The 12,413-nt window shown below is 36.4% G+C and overlaps 1 protein-coding gene across 1 annotated transcript in view; it reads right to left on the bottom strand.

The window, feature by feature from the left end:
* Map3k2 (mitogen-activated protein kinase kinase kinase 2) overlaps positions 1-12,413 on the bottom strand; it is a 71,455-nt gene that overhangs the window by 33,024 nt on the left and 26,018 nt on the right. The window contains exons 2-6 of the mRNA XM_031365231.1: positions 10,952-11,018; positions 6,643-6,761; positions 4,923-4,963; positions 3,536-3,635; positions 401-514 (exon numbers count right to left, since the gene is read on the bottom strand). Of these exons, the coding sequence (XP_031221091.1) occupies positions 401-514; positions 3,536-3,635; positions 4,923-4,963; positions 6,643-6,761; positions 10,952-10,955 (378 nt within the window). The 5' untranslated portion in view covers positions 10,956-11,018. The remainder of the gene's footprint in view (positions 1-400; positions 515-3,535; positions 3,636-4,922; positions 4,964-6,642; positions 6,762-10,951; positions 11,019-12,413) is intronic.

Here is a 12,413-nt window from a genome sequence, read left to right as displayed (position 1 = left end):
GAAATGGGGAAAAGATAAACATTTCAAAACCAGTAAGATAGCACATCAGGTGAGTGTGTTTGCTGTCAACCCTGATGACCCAAGTTCAAACCCTGAATCCAACGAGTAAGAATGAGAAAAAACTGATCGTCACACATGTGCCTATGGCATATGCACGTGCCACCTCATCTACACAAAATTAGTGTAAAAAATACAAATAGAAAATGGACATTTCAATTCTAATATAACTTCTCAATGTATAATATATTATTTGTAATTCTAATTATATAGCTTTGAGGAGCAAAGATATTAAGCTATAGCAATAAAAATATGTACATTTACATTTCATAAATTAAAATATAAATATAATCCTGATTACAGTCTTATAGTCTTCAGTGAGAAATACAACCCCAATTCATACCTGTGTACTCCCATTTACTACAAGTAGTATCTTGAGACTCTTCATGTGAATACTGCGATCCAGCAGTTCCACAGCTTTGTCCAGGTCATCTTGGGTAGTTAACGGAATTACCAACTGAACAAAAAGAGACAAGAATCATACAGACATCACAGCAGATCAGATTCTTCTGTGAGCAGCTCCATTACTAGGGAACTTGAAATCTCACCTTATATGTTATTACTACAGTGAAAGTCTAAGGAGCTTACATATCTCTATTCTATTCCAGCATTCTGTTCTCTTTCAGCACCATTAAAATCTCAGAATGAATAAAGAATTAACATTTTTGTCTTATTAGTCATTATATTCTTCTAGTAAATATGCCTAAAAATTAATTTTCTATGATATTTTTGTAACATTGGTAAATTAAGTTATAGTAAGTATTGTTAAATTAAGGTAAAGTAAGTATATTCATGTCTAAGAACACTAAAGGGCACACACACACATTATATAAAATAAGCCACTACTTTTCATCTGCACAAATAAAATTCTTAATTCTTTTTTTTTTTGAGTAGTAACCACAGGTTTACACTCTGCCTGTTGTGTTTACAATGTAACAAACCTTGATTATCAGTGACAGCTGCCATGGGAAGGTGTCATCAGCCACATATCTGCAACTCTACAGTTCACCTGTATTCATCTCTGGTCCTGGTAGTCTAGATCACTACGCTCTAGAACAAGTATTCTAAGTGAGTAATCATCTCAGAAAATCCTCAGTATGAAATCTACTTTCATTAGTCCTCTCTCTCACAGCTAAGATATTATAAAAACAGCAACCCAAGAGGTCTATGAAAAATTATGATTCATATGAATTTATAAAAATCAAAACCTTTTATTTTTTTAAATAAAAAAATTCTTGTAGCTTAAGGAGACTGTCAATGATATAAAAGTATGCATCATTTCACTGGAACAGAAACAGAGTAAACACAAATGAAAATATGCCACAGTTACTAACCCCCTCTAAGCACGTGAAACGTTTCATGTAAAGTCTACTTGGCTGGGGTCCTCTGCAGCATAAACCCTGAGGATGAGGATCTGCTCCAGCAGAGCACAGAATGCGTGGCCCTCGGCAAATGCTGCCCAGTACCTAGCACAGGGTGAGCACTAGAGATGCACCTGGCCCAGGACCTACTATGGTATGTAACCACACTCTGTAGTGTTGTATGAAAACCATTTCTTTTTTTCTAAAGACTGACAAAAGTTCAAGGCCATCCTAGGCCATGCAGTGAGCACTGGGCCAGCCCAGGTTACATGGCAAGATTCTGTCTCCAAAACTATAATAAATTAATAAAAACAGAAAACTGAAAAGCTGCTAACTGCACATACAAACCAGGATTATTTGAATTCTGTCTTATACTCTGTTAACATTTGTCTACTCTGTACTTGTTTATTTCCAGTTTCCATTTGCAGCTAATTTTGTGCTGATACACATCATCTTTGTCCCATTTCCTATTGCTGATAAAATACCTTGGGAGGGAAGAGGGAGAAGGAAGTTGAGGAGAAGGGATAGATGAAGGAGTTGGAAGGTAGGGTAGCTTTGTTTCCCTGAAAATTATATTAGGAGATAATGATTCAAGGTCAAGTTATTCATATGGGAAAAGATTCTAGGTCGGGTAGTAGGGAAATGAAAAAGGAGGGAAGATGGCCATAACGAGTCCGATCATTATCTAGAGCTGCCCCTTTAGGACAGTTAGTCATCTTTCGTCTATGTACTTCACCTGAGTCCATATCTCTAGAAAACACTGAGAACCGCAGGCTGGCAGCTGAACACCTGGCCAGTATGTACATATGATAAAGTACCAAGAAAAGACTGGGTTAAGAGATATGCTTATGCATAATTAAAACCCCCAATCTCTTGAAAAGTAAAATTTCAAGATACTGCTGTAGTACAGTACACATTACTCTGCTCACAATCCCGTTTAAGATACAGATTTGTACTTATGAAAACATGTCCCTCTGCCTTCTTGGGACTCCTATCCGGGCACTGCTGTGGCTGTGCTTGTAAGCTGGTGCAGGCAGAAGGGGCAGACACAGGTGCTGGTGTTGCTGCATGCAGCCCTTGGAGCTCCTTCCCAGAGCAATGAACTGTCTCTTTATTCAACAGCAGAAGTTATCTTGTACATAAGCAATCAGGCCGTGCTACTTATGGTGATGAATTAAAAGTGTCTTCTATGTTCAAAAGAGTATCTGCATCTCTGTGTCATTTTCAAGTATTTTATTTGCACAAGGGGCTGCATGTATTTTCTTAGATCAAGTTTTACTGATTTCCCTTTATCACTCCATCCCCACTGGTACCCTCTCTATTAATACTGTTCTCAAGCTGTTCCATTTTCCATTCTTCTCTTAAAACTCTTTGTAGGGCTCGCTTTTCACACCGAAGTCTCAGTTTGAATACTGCTTCAGTTGCTAGCTTCTCCTTAGTAACATAAAGAAGACACTCACTGACTTTTTTTTAGACAGGGTCTTTCAATGTAGCCCTGGCTGTCTCATTATGTCTCATTATGACTGCCCCCTGCCCCCCACCTCCCCAGGGCTGGTATTACAGCATGTACCACCATGCCTGACTTTGACTTTTATTCATTATCCCAAGACTTTCTGCATTTCCTTCAAAGATCTTCAACTCCTCTGCTATCTGCTTCTTCTACAAACCTATGATTCCTATGCCATAAAAGGCTGCAACTCATAAATCCTAACATTAAGCTAATAAAAAAGAATTTTCTGAAGATTAAATTTAAAAAATTAACTAAAAATTTTAAAATCCCACTAATAGTAAGAAACTTCAAGTACCATCTAAGCCAATTCAACTTTCAAGATTAAAATGGGTTCCCTGAAAATACAGTGAGTCCTCAAGGCAACACGTCCTGACCCCAAACATCAACACAAGAATCCAAAGCATCCTAACTAGTATCACAATGATTCTAAGGATCCCAGGGAAAGTAGGTTCACTGAATACAGAGTAAAAGGAAAAATGGAATGTGCATCTCACTCCTCTAATGTACCACTTTTTACTAATCACCAAATAAAAAACACAAACCCTTACATGAACACACTAATTTTCCAAAATAAGAACTACTAAAAAACCAAATGGCATATGTTTACCTCATTGTTGGTATAATGTAGATCCATAGACTGTCCAAAGGCAATTTTAGACTTAGACCTCAGATCTTCTAGTTTAACTGGTCTAGTAACCTGCAGAATTCTACATAAAAATAATTTTTAAATATTTTATTTTGTTTGTCAGAAACATTATACTTACAACAGTTCCATTTTGTTAGATAAATTAAGTAAAAATTATAACACACTTGATCAAATATAAAAATTTTCAATACAAAATTTAAAATTAAAATTTGTTTTATTCTAATTGTACTTTTTAAAAGAAGATTCTCCAAGTTTTAAATTCATAATCACATAACTATTAAAGCTCAATATAAAGTGCTACTTAGGAAAGTGTTTAAATTTAACTATGTGGCATGTGCATAATAGAATGCAATGAAACTGTTAAGAATAATAAGCTCCTCATCCTGTGGAAATCAAATTTTGATTTCTGGACCCTTATCAATTCAAAATCTTAGCACATATGTTATGTAAACATCTCTAAGACATCATAAAGGACTGAAGCAAAAGAAAATCATGGTTTTTGCTTCCTCTATGCCTAAGGCCTGGCCAGCCCAGGGAGCATGCACTAAGTTTAGAGCATACCACATCGGATTATTAGCTTCACAGGGATAAAACCAACTCCATGCTAACTTTATAAATCATATACTAGGTACCTAGCTGAAGGAATGAAAGAGCTAGCAAACATTCAGAAAATAATCCCATATAAGGAATATTGATATGTAAGGTATACTCTTTTTCCTTTCTTTTTTTCAGTGCATCTAGTGAAATATATTCACATATTCAAGTTATAAGACTTGGGAGAAATTTTTAATTCCTTAAGATTAACAGGCTTTTATTAATACAATGAAACACCAATAACAAAAACACAATCTCCTGTGCTCCTATGAGGCCTTCTCGTCAGCCCTCACCAGCAGCACTGCCACCCTGAGGCAGAGACAGCAGGAGACACCAGGCACCGAAGGCTAAACTTACATTCCTGCTATATAAGTACCTGTAGCCACCATTCCAACTCACTTCTACAACACTATTAACAAAATATACACCGCAGCATTGAAGTCTTTTGAGGATAGTCAAAATTTTTATTTAGTAAATTAAAAGTAGATAGTAAAATTTTAAAGTGTGTATTATGAAGTGATCTTACTTCTCAATTCTGCAAAGCAAACACATTCAGATTTCCAATGGTTAGCATACATTTTGACATATTCTATTTCTCGCCAGTCTAGGTGTATGTTACCCATTACCAAAGACTATTTCATTTTCAATTTCAAAACCACAAAATTTCTTTCAAACCTGAAAGAATCCTAATAGCTTAACTGAAATATACATTTTATGATATGATTTAATTAATGTTTAATACTTCCTTGCTTACCTTTTTTCTCCTCTATGTTCGAATTTGACTCGGACATCATTCTATAATAAAATAAAGATGTCAGTCACAATCATGCAGAGACCAGATTCATTTCTAAGGCATTTTTTCCTTAGCCTACTCATTTAACACAGAGCAGAAGAGAAGGGGTTTCATTTTCAAGGTGTAATTCCAATCACCTAACATCTGCCAAAGAGCTGAGTTGAGGATTACTGTCAGATCTGACACAGGGACAAGCACCAATATCTCCTCACGCATGAATGACCTGAGCTAAGGAGATGGAGAGCGCGCTTTCCTTTCCCTTCTGTGTGTTTCAAGACCTCTGAACATATGCTTGTTGCTTTGCTTGTCTTCCTTGTTAAGTCCAAAACTTTCACCTCTTCTCCTTTTTTTTTTTTTTTTTTTTTTTTTTTTTTTTTTTTTTTTTTTTGATTTTTCTGTTGTTGTTGTTTTGTTTTGTTTTGCTTTTTCAAGAAAGTATTTCTCTATATAGCCCTGGCTATATAGAGAACTCACTCTGTAGACCAGGATGGCCTCAAACTAAGAAATCCACCTGCCTCTGCCTCCCGAGTACTGGGATTAAAGGCATGCACCACTACTGTCTGGTTTCACCTCTTCTCTTAAACGAAGTACTTTAAAGTTCCTTTTCTGCTGGACAGAGGTGGCGCACGTCTTTAGTCCCAGCATTTGGGAGGCAGAGGCAGGCGGATTTCTGAGTTCGAGGCCAACCTGGTCTACAGAGTGATTTCCAGGACAGCCAGGGAATACACAGAGAAACCCTGTCTCAGAAAGGAAAAAAAAAAGCTCCTTTTCTGCATATTCAAATTGTTGGTCCTTTACTCTCATATTTCAGCAGTCAATCTCATAACATAAAGAGCTTCTACAAATACAGCATGGTTACGAAACACAGAGTATAATTCATGGCCAGAGTAAAGCAGGACAATGTGAGGTTTCGTTATGCTACTTCAAATGGTATGAAATTTAAAACTTAGCTCTGCTTATGTCTCCAGCATGCCATCTGTTATACTCTGACCTAAGCTGACCATGAACAATGGAAACCATGAGAAGAAGGAGCCTTAGTATTTCTACTTCCTATGCTTCCTAGCTCATGCTAGTCTTGTTAATAGGAATCAAATTACCCCAGTTATAAGGATCCAGAAGAGATTTCTAGGGATAACAAACAAAAGAAACTTTATCTTGTGTGCTTAAAGAATGGATGAAAGAGTAACTTTAGCAAGCAGTTACCATACAGCTTTTAAAAAATATATATTCATTTTTTCCTTGTCACTATTTCTTCAATACTGTAATTATACATAGCATTTATGTTGTACTACATATTAAATAAAAATACAAAACTTAAAATGCACTTATTGGATAATATACTAATAAACACAACATTTGACTCAAAGTATTAAAGAAGCCTATGAAATGAAAGTAATTCATAGAACAACAAAATACACTTATTAAAATACTACTGATGTTGGGACTAGAAAGAGTGCTCAGTGGTTAAGAACACATACTGCTTTTACAGGGGATCACAGTTCAGTTCCCAATGCCCATGTAGGTAGCTCACAAGCACCTGTAACTCCAGCTCCAATGGGCTCCAGTACTGCTGCTTTCCATGGGCATCTACAGCTTCATGCACAAATTCATACAGAAACAACAGTCACGTAGTTTAAAAATAATAAAAATGAAATCTTTTAAGTATTACTGAAATAAATACCTGTTTTTTTGGTGACGAAGGTTTTGCTTTTCTGGTTTCTTGTAAAGATAATGCTGGCCGGCTGGCCTTATGAAGGACAGCCAAATCTTGCATGATTGAATTCAAAGCTTGCTGATCATCTGGGTATTTTTTAAAAAAGACATAAATACTTACACATTTTAAAAAGAACTCTAATGTCAACATATATTTATCATAGTGATCGAGCAGAATTTATAATGGAATTTAGTAAATAAATGAATTAGTTGGACTGGAGAGATGGCTCAGTAGCTAAGAGCCTGTTGCTCTTCCAGAAGATTCAAGTTTGGTTCCTAGCACTCTCATTGAGCAACTTACAACCATCTGCAACTCCAATCCCAGGGAATCCTTACCCTCCTCTAGCTTCCCCGGGCACTCACACACATGTGACACACACTCATAGATAAAATGCATTTTTGCTGTGTAGTTGGGAACTATCAGGCTGGCTTTGAACTCTTAGCAATCCATCTGCTGTTTTCATCAAACAAAATGTTAACTGTGTTACAAAAAACACACACACTCACCACCTCTGGGAATAACATCAAAACTGCTTAAGACTCAAGTTCCACATCTACACATGGGGCATTTTTGCTTTAAATGTTTTTTTGTTTTACTTATTTTCTATATTATTTTTAAGTGTGTGTGTGTGTGTGTGTGTGTGTGTGTGGTGTGTGCATATAGGGATGTATGTGTGTATATGTGTGTGTATATACTTTATTTGTATGTATGGGGGGGCAAGTGCCCATGGAGGCCAGATGTGTCAGATCCCCTAGAGCTGGAAGGTGGTTGTGAGTCATCTAATGTAGGTGCTGAGAATAGAACGTAGGTCCTCTGAAAGAGCAGTATGTGTTCTTCACATCTGAGCTCTCCCTCTAACTCCACTTATAAGGGAGGTAAAGTCATTCTACTTCATTCAGTGACTTAACACCCTGAGTCAAAACAGCCCTGCTAGAACAAATTCTTTTCTATGGCTCCCAAAAAAAACACAAACTAGTTATTAAAGATCTTAAAAAAATGAGAGAAAAAAATAAACCTTGTGTAATCATGATCTTTCTAGAGATGTGTTCCTCTTACTGATGCTTACAGAAAACAAAAAGCAAAGCAAAACAAAACAAAACAAAAAAAAAACCAGAAAAGCTCCATCTGTGGTCAATGGCCTACTAATACTTTGAAGGATGCTCTCAAACTTCTTCCCAAGACTACAAACAAAAAAGTGTTTATCGGGCTGAAGAGATGGCTAAGCAGTTAAGAGTACTGGCTGTTCTTCCAGAGAACACAGGCTGATCTTCCAAAGGATGTTGGGTTCAATTGCCAGCAACCACATAGCAGCTTACAACTGAGGGTGACTCCAATTCCAGGGGATCTGACACTCTCATACAGATGTATACACATGTAGGCAAAACATCAATGCACATAAAAATAAATAAATCATTAAAAAACAAAGTATTTATCAAAAAGGCCAATAGCAATTTAAAAGTAACAATGTGCAGCTGGAGAGATGGCTCAGCAGTTACAAACACTGGTTCTTCTTGCAGAGGACCAGGGTTCAGTTCCTAGCACCCACATGGTGAGGTAACTCCAGTTCCAGACAATCCCATACCCTCTATTATACACCACAAGCACCAGACACAGATGTAGTACATAGACATACAGGCAGGCAAAACACCCACTTACATAGAAAAAAGTTAATTAAAAGTAAAAATATAAGAAAAATTCATTCCTTAGGAAACAGAACCCAGAAAACTAAAAAGAGGACTATAAAGCATAAACGTTTAGTGTCTTCCAAATAGATTTCCTTTAAAATCATAAACTTTTACCCCTATGTAATGCCAATCACAAACTATCTGGAAGACTATGAGACAACAGATTTTTGCTAGTAAATCAATCTATTAATGACTATTAACAACAGATAAATAAAAGAATCAAAGGTCTTTACAATTAACATTTTTAAATTTAGCTATTATTTTGGGCAATAATTTATCTTCCTGGAGAATAACAAAAAATGTTCTATAAAAGAAATCATTAAAAAGGATTTGGTAATTCAATTGTCCCAAAAGTCATTCAACTATATAAATAGCTAAAATACACACTTTGTTGGTTTTTAATATTCTGTTGAATAAGTTAAAATATTTGTATACTAGTAATTAAAGTAAAAGTTGTAATGCTTTTTATTAGAAGTTCCAGGTTAGGTTATTACATTGACTACTTATCAGTGCGTATATGCTCATAGGAGCTGGCTCTTTCCTTTCCCTTTAGAGTCCAGAGAATCAAATTCAGGTTTGTCAGACAGGCTTTCAAGTACCTTCACCTGCAAAGCTATCTCCCAGGCCCCAAGACAAGAACAACATAATACTTTCTTTCTTTTTTGTTTTTTGGTTTTTTTGTTTTTTGTTTTTTGTTTTGTTTTTCGAGACAGGGTTTCTCTGTGTGTAGCCCTGGCTGTCCTGGAACTCATTCTGTAGACCAGGCTGGCCTTGAACTCAGAAATCCACCTGCCTCTGCATCCCAAGTGCTGGGATTAAAGGCGTGCGCCACCACTGCCCGGCAACATAATAGTTTTTTTAACTGTATGTGTATATGTGTGTACCTGCCTGAGTTTGTGTGTGCCACATGTGTGCAGGTGACCATGGAAGCCAGAAGGTTTTGAATTACCTCAAACTGAAGATACAGAAGGGTATGAACTGCCTAATGTGACGCTGAAAACTGAACCTGGGTCCTCTTCAAGAACAATAAGCACTCTTAACTCCTGAGCCATCTTTGAAGCCCTTAGAGAAAATATTTATAATCTTCTTAAAAGCATCCTGTATAAAATAATATTTTTTCATAGTGTTTGCCTAGTCAAACAGTAACTGACTCAGTTACAATGTAATCACAAATAGTGTGCCATAAAAATGTCCACTCCAGGCTGTCCACTGTTGATAAAAACTGTCTAAACCTGAGTAAACTCAGACTGATCTCAAATAGAGTAAAAATCGCTTGATATGGCACTCTTTAAAAATGATAGGGTCCTTGGGGCTGGAGAGATGACTCAGGGGATAAGAACACTGACTGCTCTTCCAGAGGAAGAGTTCAAATCCTGAGTTCAAATCCCAGCAAGTACATGGTGGCTCACAACCATCTGCAATGGTTAAAAATCAACTCACTATCTAAGCTGAAGGACAAGTGAAAAGGAAAGGTGAGAGGCAAACAGGAGTCAGCAAGAGTGTGTGCAGTCTAGAGCTACTAGAAACCTGCTTAGAGGAGAGATGGGTTCCAGGGGCGTCACGAGGCACCATGTGCGAGGCTGCCAAGAGATGGAAGAGAAAGTTTCAAAGTAGGAACTTGGAGCTTTGGCTCCAACTACATACAGTGAGAGTATGCTAAGCCTTCCAAAACACGACTCATCTAAATGTCTTTTTAATTCTACCACCTACGTTGTGTGTGTGTGTGTGTGTGTGTGTGTGTGTGTTTTCTTAAATAATTGGTTAAAAAGTGAGACAAATTTTGCCAAGTAAATGTCAGAGTTATCAGGATCATCTCAGTTTAAAAACAGCATACAATTAACTACCCTGTCCACTTTTCTCAGTTTAGGTTCTGCTTCTTTCTAGTGTCTGTCTACTTGCTGTCTCAAGACAGAGCCCTCAATATTAAGGAGAAAAGGAGGCAAAGAAGAAAAAGTGATGGATGTATAAACTGAATGCCCAAAATCTATCCCTATAGGACAGACTATAAAACTAAATTAAACTTAGAATGGCACAGACAATTGTGAAAGAAACTGTCTCTGCACATTGATGGCTTGTATATTTGCTCAATTATAAAATCTGATGACTGTTTTTTTCTCCTTAGCACCTTACTTTGTAAACAAATCACAAACACCTGAGCACTTACTGTGAACTTCTCTACTGGGTCCTGCAGCAAATGCTCATTCCAAAACTGTAACAATGTAAAAAGAACTTCCACTCAAAACTACTTTGTTTAGTGTTAGTTTTGATGGCACCTGTTACTGAACCCAGGGCCTCACAGATGCTTAACTATCCAAGCATTCTATTACTCCCTAAGGCTTAAAGTCCACTAAGGAAAATGTTAGCTAGATATTATAATCACACATGACATAAATCTACTCTATCATAAACTTCTATATAAAGCTTATTGTAAGTCCATTAAGTAAAATGTTAGCTAAATCTGTATCACAGGTGACATAAATCTACTGTATCATAAATTTCTATATAAAGTTTATTGTAAGATACATATTTTATTCTTCATCCTATTCTTTAATTATAATTTTTTAAAAAAAATGCTTTTAGCTTAAACTTACCCATTATGGCGACCAGCTCAATAATTTGAAAATTAGGAAAATGGTTCTGCCATCAACATTCTTTGCCCTAAAAGGTAAGAAGACAAACACATTAATTAGTAAAAACTAGAAGAGGAAACCACACACACACACAAAAAAAAATGTTATAACTAACACTATGAGGGATGTGTGTGTGTGTGTGTGTGTGTGTGTGTGTGTATACCCTAGAAAAATTTGTAAGTTTTTCAGAATACTTAATATTAGGAGCTGAGCATGTAGGTACCTCTTCCCTAACACACTAAACTCCCAATATGCAAGAAGAAAAGCAGGTGATCAGCAACAAACATACTGTTTCTATAAACAGTGTAGACACAAAGAGCCCTTATCACAACCCTCCTTAAAACTCAGATCCTGGGTGCCATTTTGCAATCAGGCCTTTCTAACAACATGCAGTCTTCCTGCCATATTAATTCTCTCTTTTTTCTTTTTTCTTTTTGAAAACAACAACAGGAAAATAATACATTGTTTTAACAACAACAAAAAAAAACACTACATAAAGAATAACTGTAACACTGGGAGGTGGTGGGGTATCACTTTAATACCAACACTCAGGAGAGAGAGGCAGGTAGATCAAAAAAAAGGAATAATTATAACTATTGTTTGGCACAAAATATATATAACTTATATAAATGTAAGAAAGGAAGAAAGACACAAGTATGTGTACTCCTGCAATTACATTGATATCAACCCAACTACAGTGTTTTGAGTTATAAATATATCCACTGTAATCCCCAGATGAACCACTAAAAAGGAAATCTAAAATAGAGCAAAGCAGACAAAAACTTAAAATAGCACACTACAAAACATACACAAAGGTAATAATGGAGAAAATGGGGGAAAATGTGATACACAGAAAACAAAATAGTAGAGAGATATATCTTATGTAAATTATATTAAATATAAATGGAATGAAAACTAGTTAAAGGCAAAGATTACCAGAACAAATTAAAAACATGCTCTAACTTATAAACAGACAAATTTTAAAATCAAAAGCAAACTAGCCAGGGCTACAAAATAAAAACTAATTTTAATAAAATACTAGCAAACGTAACCAATAGCATTAAAGAAGTATTTGTTGTAGTAGTAGTACTACTACAGGGTCTATAGAGATGGCTTAGTGGTGAAGAGTATTTTCTTTTCTTGCAAAGGGCCCAGGTTCAATTCCCAACAGCCATACGGTGGCTCATAACCATCCACAACTCCAGACCCATAAGATCTGACACCTTCTTCTGACCTCCCTAGGGTCCAGGCATATATGTGGTACACACAATACATACACACATTCATACATACATAATACATACATGCAGGAAAAAAATCTCTCATACATGAAATAAATCTTTTTAAAAATGTTTAGCCGGGCGGTGGTGGCGCACGCCTTTAATCCCAGCACTTGGGAGGCCGAGGCAGGTGGATTTCTGAG

This window comes from Mastomys coucha, unplaced genomic scaffold (assembly GCF_008632895.1).
Source record: "Mastomys coucha isolate ucsf_1 unplaced genomic scaffold, UCSF_Mcou_1 pScaffold13, whole genome shotgun sequence".
NCBI classification, from domain to species: domain Eukaryota; kingdom Metazoa; phylum Chordata; class Mammalia; order Rodentia; family Muridae; genus Mastomys; species Mastomys coucha.
Note: the sequence above shows the minus strand (reverse complement) of the source record. Positions and strands in the feature narration are given on the sequence as shown.